Genomic DNA, 27,550 nt, shown 5'->3' with positions numbered 1-27,550 from the left:
TGCTGAGAGTCCCACCACTGGGCTTGTGCATTCTTAAACTATTTATGCTTTAATGAAGCTGAAGTGTTAATTCTTTGTTTGCATCTACTATAGGACATATCTGTTTCTGTCATGGTCATTCTCTGCCTTTACAAACTTGTTTCCCCCCCCCAGCCGATACCATCAGGGATGTGAGAATACCTCTTCCACTGTTGCATCCTTGACTGCCTTTCCAAAACTCTTCAACCAACATGAGAAGCAGACATTCTGGACAAACTAAAATGTCTCTTCCTTGTCGTGCATTTTCCTCACTTAAGCACTCCTCGTGTTGGAGTCTGTCATCTCATTAGGTAGGCTCTCTCCTTCCTACTTATTGTTTTCTGAATTGTGGAGTTATTTCCTTTATCTGCAGATAGACTTCTTTCTCACTGAATCTAAACTACAGTGGAAGAGTTAGTGTTTTGTAGTTGCTACAAAAAAGTTAATTTTTTTCTTCACTCCCATAGCTGCCTTTATGTTAATTCAAATTTTGGTCTCTTATTTATCCTAATAAGTGATAAAGTCTGAAAACTAAAACACATGTCACAGGCTACTAGGAACAGGAGAGTGAATGAGGGCCATCTTGATTGTCCCCCAGGCCACCTCACTTGCAGGTGTTGCAATCTCAGTTGGAGATTCGGGTCAGACAGAAGCAGTTTATAGCTACATGAGAGAGAACACATAGCAACAGAGGTTCAGCCCTCCATTGATACAAACTGACCTAAAAGAAAGTACTAGGGTATATACACATTTAGAGCAGATATGCACTGCTCTGTGAAGGGGCCTGATGCAGCAGAGGAGTGTCTGCATAGAAGGGAACTTTGTTCGAGCAGACGTACCCATGTCTGCCTGATAACTTAGTCTGCAGCTGTGTGGCCTCAATATACCTCTGTTCAGCTTGTCCATCTCTTGTGTGTGATGCTGCTGTGCCCCCAACCAGCTTTTATGCTTACTGAGGTCTGCATCCACACAGGTTACAGATGCCCTGCCAAAAAACATATATAAATGTTTTAAGTATCCAGTCTTCCCTGGATTGAAAGCAGCATGCAAAACTTACGATCAGTCTTGTTTTGCTTTGTCAGAACAGTCTCTTTGACTGAAGAGATTATGATCTAGTAATCTAGGGAACAATTAACTGCCTTTTATTGCTAGCTTTCTTTGCTTCTAAAGTAATTTTAATGCAGAGAACCAGACACAAGGTTTTATTTCATGGATCTTCGTGTTGCACTAGGTAGTTGAATGATTAATTCAGTTTTATGAAGCAAAACCAAGTGGGAACAGATTGATGTGAATTTCAGTGCTGCATTTCTTCCTGTTTTTTAAAAAATAAACTGCAAAAATGGTGGTGCTTAGCTAATGAATAGATGTTTTTCTACTCTTATGAGTGTAGAGATGTCTGGAGGAAGATTGCTTAGTGTTAAAGCATTATTTAACTGAAGATAATGGTTTGCGTGCTCACATTGTAGCTGTGCTGGTTAGTGCTTTCCCATCAGCTGTTAGTAACACAAGGTAACTACGCACTGTTGAAGTTTGTGCTGTATGCTAACTAGTTTATTTTGTGAATTTAATTGTTAATTTTAATTGTTTTTAACTTAATTTGCTCTTCTGTTTAATATTAGTTATGGTCTTTAATCTTTAACATCTAATTAAAACTTCCTATTTTGTTTAGGTATTTATTCAGCAAAATGAGAATTCATATCTCATTTGCTGTATTTCCCACTAGACTTCTCACTAAAAAGCCTTGAAGTAGCCTGGTATCATCAGAAAAGTGACTTAAATATTGGTGTCATAAATACTTTCCTGTTTAGCTTAATTAGAGCCTTAAAAAGCACACTGAGTTTTCCATATGGATCACAAGCCAGAAATCCTCCATGCAGTCTCTTGATTTGTTTGCATGATGTTCTACTCTTATCACCTGCCAGCAACATCGCTATGTATATGAAATTTCTGCTGTTAATAACATGAAAGGAAAGACCTTATTCCTGATGTTTAGTTACAGGGTTATATCTTGAAATGTGTAGGAATGTTTACCAGTATGAAGAATATTCATTTTTTCACCTTCCTGCCATTTAAAGCAATCTCAGTTGCCAGTCTGAAATGAAACACTCCACTAAAAACAGAGTACCTTGTATTCAAGTCTTACTGCTGAGTTAGCTCTGAAATCTTCAGAATAAAGTTCAAGGAATAGTAATTCAAGGACAAGGTCACATGTTTTAGGAGAGACTTGTGTTCGTTTTGCAGTTTAGCAGCTACATTTTAATTAAGACAGCACAAAGATTCTGAAGCTTTTTCAGTTGTAGCAGGCATACAGATTTTTTCCTGCAAGACAGCAAGCTTGAGCTGGCTGTGCTCTGTTGTTGACATACCAAGCTGTACTTTTTCAGCAGTGTGTGTATGGTGAGATCCATGCTCTTAATAATGTTGCATTTTAATTTAGACAAATGTAAAAAGCAAAGCTGAATTGAGTGGTGTTGCTAGTAAGAAGTCAATATCTGACAGTGTTCCCAAAGGAATGGGTGTGAGGACTGTTGGTTTTTTGCTTTTAATAGGTCTGTGCTTCTGTTTCAAGTTGCTGCTTAACCTCAGTGTTATAGCATTGAAGAGATAATGCTTCTGTGTTCTCAGACTATCGTATTAGGTCGTTCTTTATCTTGATATCAAAAAAAGTTGATATCATTAGAATAATCTGTATGTTTTCTTGCTTGAAGTTGGTAGGTGTAAGCAACAAGTAACACTTGATACTTCTCGGTGATAAATAGTGTTTGTTTGTTTGGCCATTTTGTCTACCTCCTTATGCAAGATTTTTCAAGGCTGAGGTTTTTTTTAGTGCTTTGTCCAGTGAGACTCTCAAACTTCCTTGTGGTGATTTCAATTTCTCTGGAGACCTTGCGTCATTATTGTTAGGACACTGTTTATGCCGTTCCATTTAAATACTCTTTAATGTCCTTGCTTTCAGAACAGTTGTTCTTGCCTTATCTAAAGTCCTTCTCCCAATCCTTGTAAACTCAATCTTTTAATCAGTCCCTCCAGCCTCCATGATTACTAGCAAGCAGTAAGGAATCGAAGCATAATGTTCTCTCTTGATGTTTCAAAATTTGAGTGCAGTGTCCTAGGTCTGCTCTTTCAAGCAGTATCCTGAAACTTTATAATCACAGAAAAGCATTGCTTTGATAGTGTCTCTGCATTCCTCAAACATGCATTATAGTGTTGTGATGACATTTTGATATTCTGGAGATGATATGCTACTGACTTAAGTTAGGGATGTCTAAACCAAATTCTGTAGGTGAGGTTTGTTATTTTGCTAATCAGGAGTGCAGACCTATGTGATTATACTCAGGGGTGTTGGCCTGTGCCAATACACAGTCTTCAGTCTTTTTTTAAGCTTTTTCATCCTGCTACATAGCAGGTACCCTAGAAACAAAAAAATAGTGGTCTTACATTATGCCAATAATTTACTATTTTAAGTGATTAGGTAGAGATGAAGGGAATGGAACTAAATAAAAAATCACTGGGAGATTATTTTTCAAAAAGGCTGCTCTTTAAAACTGTGCACAACTATATGAGAAAGAGATGAGTAATGATTAATACCTTGCTCACTATGGGAGTTTTGGAAGTGAATTTTTGGAGGAATGATTTAAATGAAGGAGATTCAGGTACCCTCTATTCATACGGAATCCAGAAATTGGGCAGCATGGCCATCTGGGCCAGATAGTAACAAGCCAGAGTTGCATCATTTAAAATGTAATGTGTCAACAAATGGTTTTTGTTTTAAGCATTATAATGTCCTCCATTACAGATGTTAATGCGTCCTCATTAGGCTTTCAAACTGATGCCTACAATGAATGTTTATCAGTAAGAGCAGGGGCTAGAGGAATGAGTTAAACATTGAAGGCAACTCTACAGAATCCTCAGAAATAGTTTTGTTGCAACTGCTGTAAATGAGTGACTGTTCAAATACAATGTCTATTCAAAAAACCTTGAAGTGTGAGGTAACAAGCCTCAAATGGAAGAAATGAAACACTATTCATGGTGGTGGGTGTAGCCTGAGAGACCTGGGTTTTAGACTTGTGGCTTGAATGGTTCTATTTCCCAGTATTAACTCCAATGTGTTCTGTTTCAGTTATGCAAAAGGAGACTTGGATATATCATACATCACTTCCAGAATTGCTGGTATGATATAGCTAGTCTTAAGAATAATTTCTGATTGTTCTTAATAGATGAAAAAAGTGAATACTTCACCTGGTGTTTATTGTTCTGTCTTCAGTGATGTCCTTTCCAGCTGAAGGTGTAGAATCTGCCATCAAAAATAACATAGAAGATGTGCGGTTATGTCTGGACTCTAAACATCCTGGCCACTATGCTGTGTACAATCTCTCTCCAAGAACATACAGGTCTTCAAGATTCCATAATAGGGTGTGTATATTTTTTGCATATTTCTTCAAGAGGCCTTTCAACACAATGTCTTGATTATATCTTCAGCTTTTTATTGTGAAATATGTGAAAGTAAGCTGCATAATCAAAAAGATCACAAAAGAATAAGTATAAACATAAGGTCAAAGAGTAACCTATATTTTGCTTGTCTTTGCTTTCAATCCAAACTTGTCTGATTAAAGACTAATCTTTAATCTTACTGACTAAAGCTGTTTCCTAGGCTAGTGATATCTTTGAAAACATGTACAGGTACCTTACATGTTTCAGATTTAAACAGAGAATACTTAGCATAATTGAAAATCTTACTAAAATTTCAATCTTTCCTACATTCAGAGGTTTTCCTTGATCAAAAGTAGTACTCCTTTGGTGATGGATTTGCACAACCTGTTTACTGGACTTTCTCCTTGTCCCACTACATACCATCTGACTCCCATATGGCTCAGCCCTAGCTGACTGCTTGTTGCTACTGCCTGAAATACTGGTATAGCTTAGCTGAGCCTCTGTTAGCCTTTCTGGCTATTTCTCTGATACTAAAATGAAGACATTTGCCTAATTCAGTAACAAGGTAGTGAGAACAGCTTCTTAGGTGCTGAGATACTGGACTTCAGTGTCTGCTCCTAAATACATCTCAACTGTCCTGTAAGTAGCTCAACAGTGGAGACTGTTGCTATGTTGTGAGTTGTCTAGCACTGGCCGTGTTGTATTTCACCTAAACAGTCTGTAGTAATCATGCCCTTTCCCCACAATATTGACTGCCCAGAGGAGAGTCTAGAAGCATTACTTATTACAGGAAACCCCTTTTGGGCCTAATCCTGCAGAGCCATCCTTAGCATTACTTCAGTTATCCAAGTTCACTTATACTGTCAGGCTGAAGTATGGTTTAATGTATTCTATCTAGTGCTTGTCACTTCCTTTTGTTTCCTTGTAAATTTATGGACAAGACAAAGTATTGTCACACCTGAAAAAAAATGATTACTGCCTCTGGGTGGAGGCAGTCAACTTCTTTATCTGCATCTGGTTCAGTATGAGGTTCAGGCAGAGGCTGTTCAACATGGAAGGCAAAGCTTAATCATGCAGGAAAAGTCCTGCATGATAATTTGGAATAGGTACCTCAAAGCAAAATCTTCAGCAATGCTTTTTAGCACTAGATTGCTGGAAAGTCCACTGAGGCTGACATAGTGAACGGATTTATTCCTCATCCTACAAAACTATCAACCTCTGTTTATGGAATGATAAATTCTGTGACTGGGAAATTGTTCACCCTGGGAATGGTTTTTTGGTTATGCAAGTATGAGGTGCCTATACATTGATATTCCTGATGTATTGGTTCTGTGAACGGTAAATACGAGCACAGCTAAATCTACTAATGATCTGGAACTCTTCTGGTCTACCTTTCTTTTTGATGTTCATTTTGTCTTACGATCTTTGTTTTGCTGGGAAGTAATAGTAGATCAAAACTTGTCAAAACATTGTAGGTTCCTGCCCACTTTATTGGCTGGGAGTATTTAGGAAGTTTCTACAAAACATTGTCTTCTGTTTAAAAACAAAAAAATGCAGCTATTTTACTTGGAAAACAAACTCTTTAAATATATTGGGGAAATTTTCCCTGTCTGTTTTTGAAGTCCAGATGCACAATGAGCAGTACTGACTGAATTCATTATTCAGTGCTGGGTGAGAGGAGCCATGTAGGAAGCTAAGGAAGCTTAGTTTGTCTTTAGTGCCTGCGAAAGATGATTATGGCAAGCCTTAAACTTGATCAGAGGAGAACAGCTTCTGAATTTCTTAATTCTGACACTTCGCTTAGTAGGTATTTATGAAATCATATATTCTTGCTTTCTGGCTGTATTCTATCTGTATGGAACTTCTACAAATTTCTTTAACCTTGGTTAAAGTTAGTGGTAGTTTTGAAGTCTTCTCTGCTAGTTTTGAGTCTTACTTGGAATAGGTTGCTCAGGGAGGTTGCGCCCTCTCCATCATTCTGCTAATGATCAGGAACGTTTTGAGCTTAAAACATAGCAAAGGAAAAGAAGGTAATGTTGTATGGTATACCTCTTGTAACAAAACTAGTGTTTGAGCAGAAAGTAAATGGTAAATCAGAAAAAAGTCAGTTCTTTTTGCTTTTTTGAATACACCCGCTTTTCTAGACTGTTTTCTGGTTTGTAGCTGTAATGCTGCAATATGGTTCTTTCACTGCTATTGTAATATGAGGCGTAGTAAAGCCCACATTGAATCCTGTGGTGAACAGGAATATAAAGGACTGCTTGCCTTAGCTTTTATTCGTTCAGTGGTGACTTTGCATAAGCTTTCACTAACAAAAGAACATTAAATTTAAATCTCTCACAAAGTGATGCTTTCTGAAACTGCCCTCTTTTTTAATTAAAGTACTAGAATACAGTGAAAAGCTGTAGGAGACTTTGTCAGACTGTTTCTTTCAGCCTTTTTTCCTGAGCTTGGCACAAAAACAATCTCATTAAGAATTTTTTGTGATAGTCAGTTCAGGTAATTTGTGTCAGAGTAACCCTTGAACTCTTTTATCTAGGTAAGAAAACATGTTGCTGGTAGCAAAACTTGGTCTCCCACATTCAGCAATTGTGGTCCTGGCTAAAAAGAAATAGAAAAAGCTTGCTTTGTAAATTGTTCTGCCAGGACCAAGGAAACGTATTCTCTTTAGGTGTTGCAAGTGCTCAAGGGTCAGGTTTCATATACTGCATTCTTACTGGACAGCTGATTTTAAGAATGTAGACTCTCAGCCGTGAAGCTGATTGTTTGGTAGTTTTGTAGCACTAATTGCAGAAGGAATATTACTTAACTGTTGAGGCTCTTTGAATAAAGGACAAATGTAAAAGCAAACCAAGTCCTTCTGGTTTTTTTTGCTTAAGAATATGTGCACAAATCAAGTTGAAAGCTGTTTTACTTTATTCCTTGTTCTGAGAAAATTTTGGATAGTAATCTGAGTTGTTGATACTTCTAGTGCAGCAGACTATAGACAGGACTGGAGTTTTATTGCACTTCATCCTATAAAGTGGTGCTTATACTGTGTGAGACTACTTTTCTTGAGCATCTTGCTTAATTTCTACCTGAAGGTGGCATTAAAGTGTAAAATTGCCTCTTATTTACACAGCTTATGCTATGCAAATGTATTTGACTATGTAATCTCGTTTCTCACCTCTGCTGTCTCTCTCATTGCAGGTTTCTGAATGTGGCTGGCCAGCAAGACGAGCACCAAATCTTCAGAATCTTTATAGCATATGCAAGAACATGCATTTATGGCTGAAACAAGACCAGAAAAACGTTTGCATTGTGCACTGCCTTGTAAGAAATTGAGCAAAGTACTTCAGACTTAAACCAATCTAGCTTTAAATTGTGAATAAGGATGCTAGTATTCACTCAGTTTGTGAATATTACTGGCTTCCTTACTGTGAGGCCTGGGGGCGATTCCATCCTGCTATGTCTTGAGGAAAGTTATTTGCATAAATTTTCTCCTTAGGCAAATTAGTAGGATAATGTTTACTTGCATGTAGCATGGAAGGCAGTATATAGGAGGGATTAAGTCAGAGTAGCCTTTGGGAGAAAGAATCTGCTTTACTATTTCAGTGTTTGCTCTATTTTTGTTTATTTTCTAAGTGACAGCTGGGTGTACACTGCATTTCCCACTACTGTCCATTTAGAATGTAATCTGTATCTGCAGAATTGCAGAAACTGACTATGAGACTTTTGGTGGAACTTTCTTTTGCTGGCAGCAGATTGCTGTGTAGCTTCCACTGTTCTCTAATGTATCATTAACCTTGATATAACCCAAAAAAGCAATAAAACTCTTGATAAAGAACCACCTTATGTCAAACATGGGGGGAAAATGAATTTAAAGAGTAGTTACTATGTTCAAGATTTGAAAATATGGGGTTACTGTTACATTTGTGTAAGAATTGCATGCGAAATTTTGACATTCTTATTTTCTTGTGCAGTAAAAAGAGAAACATGACAGTTGTTACAATGCTTATGATGCTGCTGGAAAGCATTCATAACCAGTCCTTTGATATGGTATAGTAATCTATATGGAATATCACTATCAGAGTCTAAAAGAGGATTTGCTAATCTGGCAAAGTGTACTTCCTTAAACAGAGTTTTGAAAGAAAAAAAATCAGTTAATGCCAGCTCCTAAAAACCGATGAGATTTTCAGTGCTGCTGTGAGGTTAGGAATCTCATTCTATATTAAAGTGATACTTACAGTATCTCAGTATCACATGAGTGCTAGTCAAGTAGGTAAGAAGCACCTTTCCCTTGAAGTGTTTCCTTTCAGGTACCTAACTCATTCCTTTTCCTCAGGTGTGAGGGAAGCTTGTATATATATGGTTGCATGCCAGATGTGATGTGAAGAGCATACACCGGAACTACTAGAAATGAATGATAGCTGCAATATGTGTCTTGGATTCATCTAGCTGGAAGCTTTTGTAGATTTAAAAGCTAGGAAATCTATGTTGAAAAGAATACTTTATCTGATAGAGGTAGAATGCTTTTAGTCAATACGCTTTCTTGGATAACAAAACATGAGTTGCTTCTTGTAAAGGTGAAACTGCCTCTAGGTGGCTGGGATTCAGAACCAGGTAGGGCTTCCTGGTCTTCTGACCTTTACTGTAGAGGTTTGCAATAATGTAGTGAATTGTTAAATTTTTACATTGTAATTTGAGTGATCCAGGTGAGAACAAGCAGCTGAAAACAAGGCTTAAATGGCAGCTTCTGGCTTCAGCTACAGTTAAGTCTTTCTGGACTGGCGATGACTGAGATCTGTTTTTGACTGGCATCCTGTTCTGTTGATATCACAAGACTGTAGCACATATGCCACAGGCTGGAGTAACTCCTGGACATCTGCAGTAACACTTTTCTCTGTGTAATTATTTGAGGCCATGTAGCGATGGTCATCCTTGAAAACTTGCACAACTTTAAGAAGGTGTGAGTACAAGATCATCTTGGTGGAACTTAATGGCAGAGAGACTTGCAACTGGATATGCTGCAGCTCTTTAAGTGTGCTTAAATGTTCCTTCAGATAGCTGTATTTGACCTGTGTTTAAATGAACCAAGTTAAGATAATTATACAATAGGAAAAGTTATGTTTAATTTGTTTTATGAAGGTTATTTCTTTTCAAAATAGTTTAGACACAAAACTCCTCTATCTACCTTTTTGAGGCTTTGGGACAAAACTTATGCTCAAAATGTAGCTTTTTCCAGTCATTGCTTTTTATTGCTGCCTTAATGATTATGCCTGAGGATTTTTTATTTTTGTAGCCAAGGTCCATCATCCTTGTAAAAACACACAAGGAAAAATTGAAATTCTTACTTTCTCATCTCTGTATGGGAGTGTTTCTTTTGCTCCCATTCTGCAACTTACCAAGCTTCTTTCTGAAGTGCAAGGTTCTGTCATCAGTTTTGTTTACTAATGAATAGGATATTCTTTATTTTGAATGATGCATTTCTGGTTGTAAAGTGGTCTTTAAACTTGCAAAGTTGTCCTCTGACTTCATGCCACAGTTGCAAAGGGTTTGCTGTGACTTGCTTGCTGACCTCTTTGTACAATGATTTTTCTACCCTTGGTGTGGTGCTGTAATTTGGAAGTGGCTTTGTAATGCAAGCATACATAGGTCACTGCTTGTCATGCTGCTCAGCGATTCATTCTTCCCTTGTATTCATTTATGTTTTGTCCTAAGTGTAGGCGTCTCAGGGCAGGGACCATGTTTTTGTTCAGTGTGAAATTTAACTGAAAGGCAGGGGCCAGCCCATAGAATCATAGACTAGTTTAGTGACTTCTGGAAATCATTGGGCTTGCTAGTTACACCAGCATTAATACTGATTTGCTGAACTGCTCTTTAAAGATCTGGCTCTTATGGTGTGGGCAGACCTTCTTTTCATTGATCTAAGTAAAGGTTAGAATAGCAGCCTGGCTTTGAAGGAAATGCCTGTTAAAACAAGTTGAGGAAAAACATTTCCTTCTTCCCCACTTCCACACTCATGCCAAATGACTACAAAAAAATCTGTTTCAAGTTGCTAGAAAAAAAAAACTTGAGAGCTCCTGTTCTGTCAACCATTACCTCTTCTGAATCTTCAGTCTTCTGTAATGCAGGGATGAATCTGAGATGTGTGTAGCCATGGGTCCCTGCAGAAAGAGGTTCAGTGTTTTAATTTCCATCTCTTAGTCCCATGGCAAGCTATTAATCTCAGGCAGTTTTAGTCAGAAGGCTGAGTTTAGCGTGGCTTAGTTCTTCTGAATTTTAGGACTTCTCTTGTAGCCGAAGTCCATGGTTATCAGCCAAAAATAGCACTGAACTGGGGTTTCAGATAGCAGCCAGGAAACAAACTTAAAAATGGGTATTAGTGATAGTAAGGTAATAACCATCAGTTGAAAATTTCAAACAGTGTTAAGCTAAAGCAATTATTCACATTTGAGCAAGCAGGTAATATGTAGTATCTTTTGTATTGTGTGGAAATCAAATGAAAACATTTCATGTTCAGATACAAACGTCAAATCTAATGATCACACTAGACCTTGGACTTCATTACATTAAATAAGGAGACAGCATGTTCTTCAGTAACTTCTGTAGTGCTTTTTCCACTAGGTTTAATAACAAAGTTACAATTTTTTTTGTAGGATGGAAGAGCAGCGTCTGCTGTTGTAGTTTGTTCTTTTCTGTGTTTCTGTCGTCTCTTCACTACTGCTGAAGCTGCAGTTTATATGTTCAGTATGAAACGCTGTCCTCCTGGCATTTGGCCTTCTCATAAAAGGTACAGTATCAGTCTGTTTGTAGGGTGCTCTTGAAGCAAGTAGTTACGCAATTGTGAATATGCCAGTATTTTCACAGGATACTTTTTAGGAAGATGAATTATTTCAATAGCATCTGTGTTCAAACAGCAAAATACTGGGAGAAATAGATGTTTCATGGGTAGAGAAAGTAGTTCTGAATGTTGTGTGAGCCCTTAAGTTACTCATCATGTTCTTACCGAAAGTGAGTCAAGTATGACCTATAGTGAAGAAATGTTAGGAATGAAAACAAGGGTATGCAGTGCTTTTGAATGCTCTCAAGTATAAAATGTGTGTAAGACTTATTCCATGTTTACTAGTTTATTACAATAGGTTTTACTGTGTCAGAACACTGCAAGTTCTGTGGAAAGACCAATCATGATTTCTGTCAATCTTTTCTGTTTAGGTAAGAATGCCTTCTGCTTTTTAAAGGAGTGCGTGCAGAGGTGACTTTCATATACTTTGACAAATGTTTTAAACTGATTATTTGATTTAATTTGATAGACTTTATAACAATAAAGTCTCAGTAGCAAGTGACACTGGTAGTAAGGGTGTTTTCTACAAAAAGGATTAGATTTAGAAAGGTGGGAAGTGAGGATTAGTTAAGTACAAATGACAGATTATGCTGTTGTACAGGTTTACTTTCAGTATATTTAATGGGTTCTCTACAATGTAACTTATGTTAATGAGAATAAATTTAAAGCCTTTAGGAAGCTTTGAGTTACTGACTTCAGAACTGCTGTGCAACTTTGATCCATTATGTGTAAGATACAAAATAAATAGTTCTCCTAGTTCGGTGTTTTAGGGCCTTTGGAAAGATTGTCTAGTTTGTTTTACAAGTGAGTATGTGTAAAGCTACAGACCTAAGGCAGTGTCTGGAGTTGTCTGGAAGATGGGACACAGGTGCACATGAGTTCATATGCAGTGCTGTATTCAGTTTTATGGGCAGTATATTTTTCTGTTGTGATGCAGCCATCAGGCTTTTGTACAGAAAGTGTGTTGCTGTCCTTAAATTCAGAGGCTGGCTAGGGATCATAAATATTTTTCCATGTTTCTATTGCATTTTCCTTTTGTGAAATTCTATCAGATTTGAAAATCTGCTTGCTGGAAGTGCTGTTAAGTGTTCCCAGTGTTTTATTGTTATCATTTGTCACTGCGCAGTGGCTGGATATGAACAGAAGTAACTCACCTATGTGTTCACCCATTTTTAGAATTTGGTTCTCTGGCTAAATGAGTACCTTTTGGTTTTGGCAGATACATTGAATACATGTGTGACATGATGGCTGAAGAACCCATTATTCCTCACAGCAAGCCCATCCTTGTCAGATCAATTGTCATGACTCCAGTTCCTCTTTTCAGTAAGCAGCGTAATGGCTGCAGGCCTTTTTGTGAAGTTTATGTGGGAGATGAGAGAGTAACCACTACCTCCCAGGAATATGACAAAATGAAGTAAGTACAGGTTATGATTTGCTCTGAAACAGCACACGTGTTTTTCTAGACTTACTTAAATATGAAGTCTTTACTGTGAGGAGAAAGCATGATTTTGCATGTGCCAGTTGACCAGAAAGCTGCTTTAATGTATGGAACAGTTCCTCTGTCCCCTTTTAGCTGATTTTGAAAGGTAGATCATGGGGAAGGACAATGTGGTTATAATAGCAGCTTGGATCTGTTCCTGCAGAAAGTGGGGATGATGGGGGGGGTGGCACAGTGGGCACTGGGAGGCAGAGGTGAGCAAGACCCTCTTTCTTCTCACTCCATGTGGTATAAACTAGGAAGATTGATCCTTGGTGTATGTACTGAACTGAACATCATGTCTTGGTCATGGAAACAATAAAGATCCCCCAGGCGTGGTAGCTGTAAGGGGAGTGCTTATTAGCCCCTGTACAGATCTCATGTCTGCTGTTGTAATACAGCACAGGAACTGTGACTGGTACTAGCAGTACAAGGTGTAGATGGTCACAGACAGAGGAAGGATGAGAGAATACTGAAGTGCTTCTAGCTTTCCTATAAATTGAAACCCTGTGAGGAGTTCAATGAATTTGAAGAGAGAAGGAACAGAAACAACTGTGGGATGTTAGAATAACACTTTCCCCTCTTCTTCTCTACCACTGTCCCTCAGTGGGAGTCCTAATATATCACAGCTGTACAGCTACAGTTTCTCTCTGCACCTTTCTTTGGAACAGCTTTCTTCATAATATCCTGTCTTGCATTTCCCAGCAGCTCCTTGAAGACATGTTTCTCCCATATTTGATTTGAGAACTATGGGTCTAAATGTCTTGCTCTGCTGTAGGTGACTGTTAATCTTGTTATTTTTAGAGTAGCTTTTAAGTTTTGATCATTTAGAGTGAATTCCTTCTCTGTAATAAGAACTCGAAGCAGATTTTTATGGGCTGATATTGAAGGCCTTGGAGAAACCAAACTAAACATAAGGTAATACACTATTTTTTAAAATGAAATTAACTGTGGTTATGTTTTTTCTTCAGGGAGTTTAAAATTGAAGATGGGAAAGCAGTAATTCCACTAGGTATAACAGTCCAAGGAGATGTTCTCATTGTCATCTATCATGCCAGGTCAACACTAGGAGGCCGACTACAAGCCAAGGTAATGATAAATTTAACAGCCTACATGGAGAACTTTTTCTTGTTGCAGTTTTGTATCATACTTGTGTTTGTGATCTCATTAAGTATGTGGCTTTATTTGCTATTCTTTGTTGAAAGAAATGTGTGAGGTTTTCAGGTACTTGGTAATTCAGACTTTTCAAGCCTAATAAGTATGTCTATTCTTAGTGCTCTGCATGTAGATGATTTGGTAAGCATTTCTGGAAATTACTTCAGTAGTGGTAGTTGTTATATTTGCATGGAAAGCCTCTAGCTAGTTTTTTGAGGCAGTGATTGTTACCTGTTAAGTTGCACAAGCCAGAACTTTTTAATTCTGTACACACAAACTGCAACAAAAGGAAAAATACCACTCAGTAGAAAAACGGAATTCCAGGGACTTGCCTGTACAAAACAGGCTAGAAAAATCCATGTGGTTTTGTACCCTATTTCTAGAGCCACACTGAGTTTTTATAGCTGATTTTCTTACTAGTCTTTGTTCTCCTGGGGAGAATGCATGTTTCTTTTTTAATTCAACTGTGGATGTAAATGTATTGCACAGTCACAAAAAAAACTTGCTAATGAATCCTGTCTTGAAATTTCTAAGAAGCATGTTTTTTTTCTCCAGATGAGTAACCCAAATTAAACTTGGAGATCCATGTAAAAGATAGGAAGGGGTAGTGCAAAGTTGAGGATAACTTGGAGCATTGTGAAAATTGATCCAGAGGTTCTTCAGACAGTTTCCATACATTTGGGGCAAACAAGCATATTCATACATATCTACTATTACTGAAATAAATGGTTTTCCCTATATCTTTTTTCTACTTTGTGTGTAGGAAGGTGAGTATCAAATTATGTCATGTTGCAGAGGTTCAAGACTTTCTTAATGTCTGCATAGTGCTATGGGGCCAGATCTTCCAAAACATCCTGAAACTGAAAGCTCAGTGAAATGATTCTCTAACGCACAGATATAACTAGTGTATGGTTCAAGGTCATCTGTGAAGAAGGCATACAACAGGGGAAAATTTGGCCAAGGTTAGCTTATACTCCTTCTGCAATCAGTTTCACTGATGATAAGTTTTCTTTGATGTGGTTTCTCTGGCATTTATCCACTAATTGAAAAAGATCAGAATTTTCTCATCCACCTGCTATAACACAGGATACATCAACAGTGTTTGATCATGGTTTGGAGCTTTGATCGAACAATATTCAATGTGTCCTTAGTTTTACATACTCTAAATTGCCCCCTGAAGCTTTCTGCAGAACTCTTAGGGAGATCACCACATTTCAACACTGCTGTTAAGTGCCTAGAGCTGGGCATTATGAATGTCTCCCGCTTGCTCACAGTTAATTTGAGAGAGGATTTAGTTTATCTTCTAGGAAATGTCTTGCATAGCAAGGGATTAAGAAAACTGGTTCAATAGGGAGTTCAGGCTTTCATATGTAGTTCAGGGTAGGGATGGATGGATCAGACAAACTCTCTCCAGTATGTCCATGTCTTTCTTGTATTGGGGAGCCCAGCACTGGACACAGGACTTCAGGACCACAGCCTCACCAGTGCTGGATAGAGCGGAAAGATCACCTCTCTCAACCTGCTAGCAGTGCTTTGCTTGTTACTTGACTTCTGGTTATGATGTTCAATAAATCCTCATTTATGAGGAAAGCTTTCATCATTCAATTTTACTATATCATATTTACTGGACTATTACTGTATGACTTGCTTTGTAAGGACTGGCAAGACTATTCCACGTGTGTTCTAACTGAAGCCAGGGAACAAATACATTGTGGATTTATCAATTTGCTGTAATTTGGATTTGTGCAAGACCAGGAGCTACATGAACCTTCTATAGTAGCATTTTCTGGATTCTCACATGCTGATCAGGCATGGGAAAGTAGTTTTTCTGTCAGCAGAAGAAAGAGTTGGGGAAGTTGAATGGTTATAATGAATCAGTTTGGAAAAGCTGTATATTTCTGTCTGGGATGAATGATTGACTTGAGAAGTCGTACAGGAAAAATAACTCTTTGCATGTCTTATGAAGTGTCCTTTTAAATGTACTACCTTTAAAATTGTTCTGAATGGACTCCTTTATATATGACGTGTATTTCTTGATTAGTGTATTGCACAAGTAGTTTTTCTGAGTATGTTATTCAGAAAAGTAATAAGGGTCATGCAGTTTCAGCCTCTAGAACAGGGTCTGGAAATATTTAACAGACTTTGATAGTCTGTTTGAGCTTAGTGTTGAGAGGTGTCTGGTTCAAGGTCCTTTGTTTCTGGTAGTAATAGATTTATCTATGTTCTGTCTTAAACTGCATTTAAATCTCTCAAGATAAAGTATACATGGAATTAACTGAAATTAAACAAACACTTTAAAATACTGTAATACTGAAAATAGTTTGTATTATGTTAAAGACAGAACACTACACACTGTTCATGTGGATTTATGCAGTTTCCCTGTATTTCATTTCAACAGATGGCTTCAATGAAGATGTTTCAGATTCAGTTCCACACAGGTTTTGTGCCCCGAAATGCCACCACAGTGAAATTTGCCAAGTATGTTGACACCCTTTTGCAGGAGACTAAGAAGTTTTCTTTGAAACTGTTTAACCTGCCAAGCCAACATATGGCGAGGGGAGGAAAGAAATTCAGTGTAGGAAGTAGATGACTTTGATTGCAATAAGAAGATTCTTTTGCTTTCTCACCTCAAGGAAACAGAAGGTTTTGTTCATGATGCAAAAAAAATTTCTCTACCAAAATACCACCTGTTTAAAATATATGGAAAAAGTAAACAAATACAGCATGTTTAAGCCTTATACTGATTGCTTAAAGTTCTGTCTTGGACTGCAGTGAATTTAATCTAGTTAGCCATCAGTATCAAGAATCTACTTGTATGCATCTTTGCAGGTATGATCTGGATGCCTGTGACATACAAGAAAAATATCCTGATTTATTTCAAGTCAATCTGGAAGTAGAGGTGGAGCCCAGAGATAGACCTAGCTGTGAACAGCCACCGTGGGATAACATGAATATAAAGGGACTGAATCCCAAGATCCTTTTCTCCACCCGAGAGGAACAACAAGAGATTTTATCAAAATTTGGTAATGAATCTCTTGAAAAACTAGAGAACGTGATAAAGTTTTTCTAATGTTCTTAGTGTTTGAGGCTTTTGTTTAATTTCTGACATTCCTTTAAGTGAAAGAAATTTAAAAGGTGTTTTTTTGTAAATATCACTTAAATTTGCATTGTATGAAGGAGTATAAATTATCCTCCAATAATGGATTATAATTATCCTTGTCTTAGCTCTGCTGTCATTACATTTGCTTGCTTTAAAGCTATGAATATGCTATTTGCAGGGATTTTAGCAAATGGAATTGTGACAGCCAGGATTTGTAGGCAAAATGTCTTGAAAGAACTATATTTGGCTAAACTGGCATCTTTATCATTTCACTTAAAGTCATCTGAGCATTCCTCACAAGTGGTCTTAACTAAAAACGTTTTTATTGAGGTCCTTCTTATACATAGCCAAGTAATGTTGTAATTCAATTTCTCAACTTTTCCTGATTTGGTCCAGCAGATGTTTAATTTTTTTAGTACCACATATTCTGTGCTTCATCTATAGATGCCTGCATTAATTCCAGTTAATGCTGTTCAGTATCTTTCTTCTTCTCCTGGTGTTGGTAATTAGCTTTGACATTTTCATTAAGGCTCTCTTAAGCCTTCTCTGTGCTTCCAGGATAAAAAGCATGATGGAGATTGTGGTGATTTTAGTACACCACGTGAGATCTTACTCTCTACTCTTAATATGGTACATCTTGCATTTCCTTTGATACAAGGCAGTTGCTGTTGTCTTACCTTTTTTTAGCAGGCTATGTTTGGTTTGTATTATGATTTAGGTCATTTTCTATTTAACTTAGTTTATATAGATTTTAAAGGTCCTACTGTGAACACAAGTCTCAGCTCACTAAAGTTAAGGTGTTTCATTGATTATGAGGATCTGTAAAAATTACTCTTATTTTTTAAGTCACTTTCATTTTCTGATTGATAAGTGAAATGTAAGGGTTTCAAATTCCATTGAAAATATTTCTTAAAACTGGTGGGAAGGGAATAGGACAAGAGCAAGTGCTGTGAACTGGTTTTATATTATATTAAATTAAGAAAATACTATTAAATTAAAAATAATTAAATTTAATTAAAATTGAATTTGCACTACTTCATTAATCATGATCTTTCATGTATGTTTTCTGAGACAGATGCTGAAAAAAATAGTCTATGTAAGCTGCAGCTGAGTATGTGGAAGGAGGGTGGAAAAAGTACTGTACCAGTTTGGTATTTAGATTTAGAGAAATATCTTTCTCCCAGGCATTCATCCCATTCTTTTCCAACAGTGGATGAACACTTACTAATTTAGGGAGTCTTCTTACTCGCCTTGAGGAAACCTGCTTTTTGGGAGATGAGATAGTAGTAGGTAACTCAGCCCAACTCAGTCTTACACAAGAGTTGCTTAAGATCTGATCTCAGTAAAATAAGAAATGCAAGGAGTATTTAATCGCAGTACACAGTGTATTATTTAACTCCTTTGAGATGTTTGTTAACAACTCCATGTTCTCCTCTGGCTTTATACTCTGGGTTTCTTCTATAGCTGCATTTGCTCTTTTTCGATGTTCTGTTCCTTATTGCAGATGTTGTTCATAGCTGTTGCCTATTTTAGGGGATGGTTGGTACAAGTGAGGTGTTAATTCCATTTTCCTACAAATATAAATAGAATGCTTGAGTGTTTTGCTATGAGTCTGATTTAATTTAATGTTATAGTTGAACATAGGGTCTTTCCAGCCTTTGTAGTTGAAACAGTTAATAATGTTAGTTTCAAATGGGGGCGGGGACAGGAATTTGCCTTTGCACAGTAATAGATCCTTTGAGACAGTTGTCTTGCTATAGCAGTCAGTCTGCAAGTCAAATACCAGCTTCTGTGACCAGGATTGAGTTTTAGAAGTTTCTCTTTAAGGGTTCTGGCTTAAAATCTATCTTATAGGGAAACCAGAGTTGCCTAGACAACCAGGTTCAACTGCACAATATGAAGCAGAAGCATCCCAGCTGGAGCAGTCTTCAGAAAGTGCACCTACTGAGACAGAATCCCCACAAAGCAGTAGTACTGATGCAAATAATTTCTTTCATTCTCTGGACTGGAAAGGTACAGGTTTTCCTCTGAAGAAACTATTTTGTTGTATGTTGTCTTGCACACCTTCCAACGAGTGCTTAAGCCTTCTTATGCAGCAAAAGTCACTGTTTCACCAGACAATGAGAAAAAGCTATTTGAAAAGTGAGCTCTGTGTGTTAACAAGTGGTCAGTCCACTTGATTTGGATAAACACCAAGTAATGGGTTTTGGTATTGTGTGTAACTTAAATGCTGAGCTAAATTTTTCTTTTTCTGCAAAAATCTTAATCTTAAAGGTCTGCAAGGAAGCCTTTGCGTTCCCACAGCCCCACTTAGGCTGGCTGAGGAACAGAGGAAACAAAGTAGACTAGCCAGTGGGGTCCAGATCAGTACATATGGACTGAGAAAATGTAACTTTATAGTGCATGTATACGTCCTTTTTCTGGGTTCTGCTTTGTTGGCAAAAACGTCACTAACTGCTTATGCTGTCATTGAATGCTGTCACTGAGTGGAGCAGCAGTTACTGAGTGATCTTCTAAGCCATAAGTGGTATGATGTCCTGAGGTGAATGTACAAGTCACATTTTGAAAAAATTCATAATATCTGCCCTTGCAGAGTGTCAAGCATGGTAGTGAGCTGCCCTTTTGCCTGCCCTGTACAAAGAGGTGGTAGGCAAAAGTTAGTTCTTTTTTCATCAATGCTTTTGTGAGCTTTGATTTAATTTAAGGATTGATTTCCTATTATCTCACCATATAAGTCTGTCTTATCCTAGTTGGCAGAAGAATCCTGGGAATCTAAAGCCGTTATTTCTTTTTATTCAAGAAGGAAAAAGTCTGGAAAGTGGAATAGAGGACGGTTCATCTAAAAATGTTCGTGTCCAACTATCTGATGACAGGGAGGAGAGTGATCCTTCAGATGAGGAATTCCCTACGTTTCCAGGTGAAGAAAGTGCAGTAATTGTTGATGAAAAAGACTCTATTACTCCAGAAGGAGAGCTGCTTTTTGAAGCCAGTTTTGAAGCTCCATCTGCACTGTTACAAAAACCTCTTCCTGAAGAGAATGTAGACTTACTGGGACTAGACTCTGATATTTCACCAGAACAGAAACAACCTATCTCAGAAGTAAACTCTTCATCAAGTAATGCGGACTTGTTGAACAATCTGTTTGTGGGTAACGCATCACAGATTTCAGAAGAGCCCACTGGTGATCTTCTTGGACAAGGAACAGATTTCTTTTTCAGCAGTCAGTCTCAGTGTCCAGCTGCTACTCAGGGTATGTCTTCAGCAGCAGCCATGTCTTCAGGTATGTAAATTTAACATCAGAACTCTTTGGCTGGCCAACAGATAAAAACTGCTGCTTGCATTGCACTTAGAAAAATGAGTACCATGTTTTGATCTGTACACTGAAGATGTTGGTCTATAGCAAGAATCTGTATAGAACAGGTGTTTTCACTGCATGAAGGAGACAAAATGCTGTATGTTATCCAGGTATTTTGTTACCTGTCAATATCCTATTAGCTTTAAACCATGTAAACAGAAAAGTATGAAATTTTGCATTTAAAGGAGATCCGGTATTCTTAAAGAATCCATAGCTTTCCCATACAGATGTTACATGTTAGATCCTTTTCTAAATCCATATGTAAATAACTTCTCTTGCTAAGGCATAGAATTGTAGTAGCTTACTGCTTTCTTGCACATTACATAAAGCAATAGCATTAGATGTGGTACAGAGCTGTGCTGCTTAGGTCAAATGTCTGTGTGGGATTTTTGAGTGTTAATCATGTAAGACTGCTAGGCAACTGGAAATCCTGTAGATTACTGTTTAAACCAGTAGGATAAAAGGTGGTTTTTTGCTGGTTTTACTGATGTTGTTGGCAGGTCTGTATCCTGCAAGATACTGTTACACACTGCTACCTATTTGGTGTTTAAAACAAGGTGTTTTAGTTTAGAGGTTGTGTTCCTCTTACCAATGCATAGTTAGCTCTTTGTCATGTGACTAAACTTTTCAGAATAGCAATTCTCTGCCTGAAGTTACAGTAAGATTTTTGGGAATATTAGTCAAATAATCTTGGAAACTGTTACAAGGTTTAGCTTATCTGCACAAAGGTAATTCACTTGGACTAATAATTTTAATCTACATACAGCTGCAAAGTGTTCTTGTAGAGCATTTAGGTGATTTCAAGTATTTATTTCTTTTGAAGCAGTTCAGTATTGGACTTTCTTACTGTGGTCAATGAGGAATCACTTAATTTACCTTTTTTAAATAGGCAGAAGTCTATAAAAGAGAAGCTTTATTACTTTATCTTTCTTTAACTACGCCTTTCTTATATCTACTCCATAAAACACCTGAGCAGTAGTCATGTATGTATCTCATTCTACCTTTGAATCGGATAAGAGAAAGATAATTGCAGAAGTGAGAATATTTGGCCACTGTTGTGCTTCAGTTTGTACGTCAAACTTGTACTTAGTTTTTGTGTATGTGTGATGCTATAGTAAGATAGCTTTATGACAATCCAGGGTTTGTTTTTTGAAGTGTTACTGAGCCCTGTACAATGTGTTCATCACCTCAGGATGCGCTAGGGCACTATGGCAGGATTATTCCTTCTCTTCAGCTTCTGAGTGAATCGGGCAGGAGTCCCTGGGCTCTTGAGGGTTTTGACCCTAGAGGGCAGCAGAAACGGGAAGATCTCGAGCCACGATTCCAGCTGGCTGTCACATGTTACCCCATGCTGACTATAAATACTCTTCCAGTTAGTTTTTTTCTTCGTTGTGATCACTAGAGACCTGTTGAAAGCCTTGCTTCTGTTGGTTTTCATTCTTGAGTTGACATGCTTTCTGCCCCAGAGTCACCAATGCCTTCAAGTCAAAGTGGTAGTATGAATGTTTTACTTGATATTCTTTTTAGTAGTTTAATAGTCTGTTTTGTTTAAATTTTTTGGAGGTTTGGCATTATAGAGCATTTAACAAATGTAATTCTTCTGTTTGTATGCAGATGATCAGTCAAATTTAATGTCTTACATGGATGAAATTAACAATGTTATTGAATGTATACAGCCTGGCTAAGGATTTGTGTTTGAAGACATAGCTGTTCATATTGTGAAATACTTTTTGTACTAACATGAAAGTACAGATGTCTAGAGGAAGGGACAGATGGTGACTCTTTGCCATGAAAAATTCTCAGAAGGCTGCTGCACTTACCAACATGAACTCTACTTTTTGTCTGTGCCCCCAGAGGAGTAAGGCTTTTTCAACTTTGTTTATTCTAAAATTTGTCATAAGATAATTGTTTTCTGCTTCTTTTTTAGCTGATCCTTTTGACCCATTCACAATGTCATCAGGTTCAGAGAATCAAGCCCTGTCTGGTCCAGACCTCTTTGGGGACTTTCTAAATCCAAGCTCAACATCTACAGCTAGTACATTTCCTTCCACACACGGTTCACTTCCGCCTTCTTCCAGCTCAGATTTCTTAAATATAGGTAAGTGCGCTTCTGGTGTTTTGTTTCTTAACAGTTTCTGCTGCTCTGTGCATTTGTCTTTCAGCTTAGTCAAGGTGGATTAGTGTCTTAATAGATCTACTTGTTGTGACTGCTGTTTTAATTAGTTCTGGGAATGCAGATGCAAATGCACCAAGTAGCAAGGGTTTCCTGTATAATGTCACGCTAATATTTGTGATGCAAGAGGATTTCTAGCATTGCTAACCTTCTGTTAGGAGCTGGAGTTTCCTCTGAGAGCTCTTAGAACTGAGGGTACACAAACACCTGCAATCTTACTTTCTAGATGGCAGAATGCTATTTTGATTGTATTCAGATTTTAAAGATTTTCTGGAAGCCTTGGAAAAGAAATGAACAAGTCAAATTATAGTACAGCCAGTTCTTAAAATGCAAGCTTGAGGCTAGCTTGGACCTTCTTGACCTGAATGCATTCTGGTAATATACTTATGGAGACATTATGTAATACTCTAATCGTATTTGTTTCACTTAATTTCTCTGTATTCCTGGTGAAGCCTTTTCCTCATGTATTATTTTAAAATCTATTAATCTTTAAACAAAAAGCTTGATATGTTCGGTCTTCGTGTATCTCCATCCTAGACACGTTATTTCCAAAGTGTTACTAAACAGAGCTTCTAAGCATGCTCATTCTTTAAAGAGAAACATACCCTTGCAAAAATGGTGGAGTCATAGAGCCAGAAGTGTTGCTTTTTAAATCTGATTTTCAAAGAAAAGCATGGGTCCTCTCCATAGGGATGAGAGTTGTGGTCAGTCTGTAACAGCTCTTCTCTGCTGCTCCTTCATCGTCACACTGTTCCCCTGCTCCTGCGTGGGTCCTTCCCACGGGATGCAGTCTTTCAGGAACATGGGTCTCCGTAGGGTACAGTCCTTCAGGAACAGACTGCTCCAGTGTGGGCCCCCCATGGGCTGCAGCTCCTGCCAGGAGCCGGCTGCTGTGTGGGCTCCTCTCTATGGGCTGCGGCTTCCTCCAGGGCATGTCCACCTGCGTGGAGTCCTCCACAGGCTGCAGTGTGGATATTTGCTCCACTGTGGTGTTCTCCATGGGCTGCAGCGGAATTTCTGCTCTGGCACCTGGAGCACCTCCTCCCCCTCCTTCTCCACTGACCTTGGTGTCTGCAGGGCTGTTTCTCTCATACTTTTCTCACTCTCACAGCTGCTGTGCAGTGTTTCTTACCCTTTCTTACATCTGTTTTCCCAGAGGTGCCACCATCTTGGCTGAGCAGCTCAGCTGTGTCCTGTGGTGGGTCAGTTGGAGCTGGCTGTGTCCAGCACAGAGTAGCCCAGGCCTCTCCTCACCGAAGGCCACCCCTGCAGATCCTCACTTATAAATTGGAGGCAGTTAGGAATGGTGGTATCGCATTCCTCACCCTGAATCCAGGAGCGTTTTCTTCCCAGAGCTTACTGCATGTGGTTTTGAGTTGCCCCTCCTTGTTGGACAGTTGGTATAGTTGACCCTGCCTCTAGGTGATGCAGTCAGAGTATAAGCTGCAGAGAAACTGGATAAAAAAAGATGCAGTATTTGCCTGTCTGAGAGGTGGGCTTCCTCCTTGAAATAAAAGGCTACCCAGCTGATTGCCTTCTCTACCATGTATTTAGGTGTTATTCCAGCTGTGGCTGATTCCTCTGAGATCATCCCACTTGCTGCTTTCTTTGCAACATTTTTGTTCTGTCCTATAGATACAGTAACAGCTGTATGTTTTAGTTGTATACTTGTATAGTTGCCAGTCCTATGCCACTTTTAGTTACGACACTATTGTCACTGCATGAGGTTACCAAACAGATGATGATTTTTTTTCTGTTCAGTAGAAGATTTGATCGATAGTGATCTGTGGAGCATCATCTCAGCCAAAATCTATCTCACTCCAGAGGCAGGGACCTCTGGAGATTTAGTTGACCTGCTCAAAGAAGGGTGAAGTAGAGCAGGCTGCTCAGGACCTTGTCCTTGCTGACTTCTTATTATTTCTGAGGATGCAGACTCTACAACCTCTATAGGCAACCTGTGCCAGTGTTTGACTACTCTTACAGAAAAAAATTCTTCTGTTTAAATCGAATTTCCTGTGTTTCAGTTTGTGCCCACTGCCTCTTGTCCTTCCACTGGGCAGCACTGAGAAGAGTCTGGCTCAGACTTGTTTATTTCTTCCCATTAAGTATTTATACACATTGATAAGATTGCCCACCCCCGGTGCTTCTCTTCTCCAGGTTGAAGAATACCAGCACCCTCAGCCTGTCCTTACATCGGAGGTGCTCCAATCCTTACATGACAGAGAACACTTTTGTGTACTAAATTTAAGTTGGAAAAATACATAAATGTGAATTTCTGCTCTCTAAATGTTTACCTGCAACCTCAAGGAGACCACCATCAATGTTCAGCTGTTAGTAACATTTGAGCAAGTACAGAAGAAAAAGAAAAAATATTTTGACATCTGATTCATTGCTTATTGTTTTATGCTTACTCTTTCTGATTTTGGTTGATAACTTGCACCCTGGTAAATGCATTAGCATACCTGCTATTTTAATGTGATTTCTGGAGCTTTCTGTCAACATAGGGAAAAAGTACTTAAAATGTACCCATCTTCTCTTCAGTCAACTGTTACACAGTGATTTCCCAATACTTCTCTGTTGCTATGCAGGCTTTAAAAACCCCATGGAAGTGGAGGAATTGGGATAACATTTCATGCTCCTTTAAGTTTACCTGTCAAGTGACAGCTTTTCTATGTGTTTAGCTGAAATGAAGTATGTATTTGAGCCTTTAGCATTCCATCCAGTCACAGGTATAAAACTTCCTTTTAGCAAGGAAGTTGAATGAGTGAGGGTGAGTGAAAGGGCATGATAACTAGTAACTGGAGAAGGAATGGCAAATGAGAGTGTGTTCTCAAATGACATATTTGGAAGAATTGTGTTGAGAGCACAGAAGAAGGTGCAAACATGAAGTCATTAAAGTGAGAAACAATTTTAAACTCACTAAAAATAAATTAGTAGTAATGTTAGTGTTCATTCAAAATAAGCTGCAGCAATAAGATATGGTTAATCTACTGTTGGAGCAGTAATAAGTGTCTAGAATTAAATTTTAGTGATGGATAAGCTTTCTTTGGTAGTAAACAATTACTAAACCTCTATAGATACCAGGAGAAAAGCTGTTTCAGTGAACACAGTTCAAGAATTAGAATTTTAGGTTTATTTCTCAATGTGGCTTGAAATTTAGTATCATAGGAGTTTTAAAATGTAATTTCAATGTGTAGGAAAGGTAGTTCTTCAAGAGTATCTGGTCTGTTAAGGCATTCTGTCCTGTAATATGAAAATGTTGAACAGTTGCTGCTAAAATGGCAGTGTATTAACAGGGTAATTTAATTTTCTGTGAAAAGCTGTAGTAATTTGGCGGAGAAGCTAGTAGGTGGGATGACTGTTCACTTCAGAATTGATAACCTGCTCTGAAGTGGCCACACTTGCAAAAACAAGCTATTGTCAGTAGCTGGAGGAGTATCCATTTTTCCTTAGTAGGTATTTGTTTAGTGAGCATTCTTGAGAACAGAATTGGTTTGTTTGGATATGCAAGTAGCAGGTCATCTCCAACACAAGTCGAAATACAGGAATGTATTTCCCTCTTCGAGAATGAACTGATCTGATCAAAAGATAGCAAGAGATGTGGAAGGTGATCCAAAGAAACATGAGTAACCAGTGTCATCTTCTCCTGAGTAGAAGTTAGTTTCTGTGATGACTGTGTTCTCAGTCAGGCTTTAGACAAGGTTAAAAAAAACTTGCATGGTACTAAACCAGCCTCTTGGTTCACAGAAAATCCTGTTGTCCTCTGTGATTAAAGGATTTCCTGTAGAGATGACAAGTTAAATAAAGAAAACCTAATGTGAAGTTGTATATAGGATATAGTAAAATGCAGGTCTCTTATTTTGGGAAGCTGGAAAGTGTGATCTGATTACCGCCAACTTATTCTTACATCTTATCTTGGTTTGAGCACTTTTAGTAAAGAACTATGTCCTGACCTCCAGTGGTTTACTGTTGTATGGCTAAGGTTTATAAATATGTGCATTAGAGAAGAACTTAAGGGACAAGCAGGTGTGGATTTGCTTGTCCATGATCTCAATTGCTTCAACTTTTGGAGTATTTAGCTGTTCTTCATATTTCACCCTTTCTTTAGATATTCTGCTTCTTTACCTTAATGTGTCTGTATGAACTCCAGTGTGCCAGGTTACAAAAATAAGGGATTCAGCGTGTGGTCTCATCATACCCCTTCAGAATATGTAGAAGTCAGGGTATCATGTTGGTAATGCCATTTCTTGATGTTAAAGTCTATTGTAATGCCCAAGTTGTACAACTAAAAAGAATATAGTATAAGAATAAACAGTTCCAGGAGGTTATTAATCTTATCTGTTCAGTATATTGCACATTGTACTCCATAGTTTCAGATTTTTCTGATAAAAGTGTAGTGGCTGTATCTGAGCTTGTACTATTCATAGTGAAATTACTGCTGTACATAGCAGTAGGCTACTCCTGCTTTGTTCAGAGTGGGGGAGGTAATGAACTTGACTGCTCTTAAACCAGCAGTTATAAAACACCTGATTCTCATAGTGTGTTCTCAGTCTTTCAAATGCATTCAGCTGTAGTTTACTTTATTCTTATTTCTCTCAACTTGGTTTTATCATAGGAAGAGCGTTAATTCTGTAAGTGGTTGTAAATTTTCTCATGCCCCTGTAAAAAAAACTGGTAATAGCAGAGATCATAAGCCAAAATTATTTTTAGCTTAAAAATCCATACTAATATTAATTCAAGGCCCACTTAACATTTGGGATTGGTATATGGTACAGCAAATGTCTAAACTGATGAACAGACACTTTTGGATACTTCGACGTTTATAGCTAGTGACACTGCTGTGTAGCAGATAGCTGGGGTCCTGAGTACTGAGGCAAATACATACTGTTTCTCCCATGGTTTCAGAGGCAGGGAGATGAGGCTTAAGTCTGGAGAAAGGGCTGAAAATTGTACTACACCTTCAGAAGACTTTGGTGTCCACTTTGTGCATTTTATTCTGTTGTTTTCCTTCACGTGCA

General features: G+C 38.1%; 1 protein-coding gene across 1 annotated transcript in view; it reads left to right on the top strand.

Moving 5' to 3' along the window:
* Positions 1-27,550, top strand: part of GAK (cyclin G associated kinase) — a 76,573-nt gene that overhangs the window by 33,523 nt on the left and 15,500 nt on the right. Inside the window, exons 12-22 of the mRNA XM_019470847.1 lie at positions 4,139-4,188; positions 4,283-4,431; positions 7,639-7,761; positions 11,088-11,221; positions 12,492-12,686; positions 13,721-13,838; positions 16,303-16,382; positions 16,734-16,927; positions 18,859-19,017; positions 19,805-20,284; positions 22,287-22,457. Of these exons, the coding sequence (XP_019326392.1) occupies positions 4,139-4,188; positions 4,283-4,431; positions 7,639-7,761; positions 11,088-11,221; positions 12,492-12,686; positions 13,721-13,838; positions 16,303-16,382; positions 16,734-16,927; positions 18,859-19,017; positions 19,805-20,284; positions 22,287-22,457 (1,853 nt within the window). The remainder of the gene's footprint in view (positions 1-4,138; positions 4,189-4,282; positions 4,432-7,638; positions 7,762-11,087; positions 11,222-12,491; positions 12,687-13,720; positions 13,839-16,302; positions 16,383-16,733; positions 16,928-18,858; positions 19,018-19,804; positions 20,285-22,286; positions 22,458-27,550) is intronic.

Source organism: Aptenodytes forsteri, unplaced genomic scaffold (genome assembly GCF_000699145.1).
Source record: "Aptenodytes forsteri isolate BGI_AS27 unplaced genomic scaffold, ASM69914v1 Scaffold224, whole genome shotgun sequence".
NCBI lineage: Eukaryota > Metazoa > Chordata > Aves > Sphenisciformes > Spheniscidae > Aptenodytes > Aptenodytes forsteri.
The sequence above is the reverse complement of the archived record's forward strand: the minus strand, read 5'-3'. Positions and strand labels throughout refer to the sequence as shown.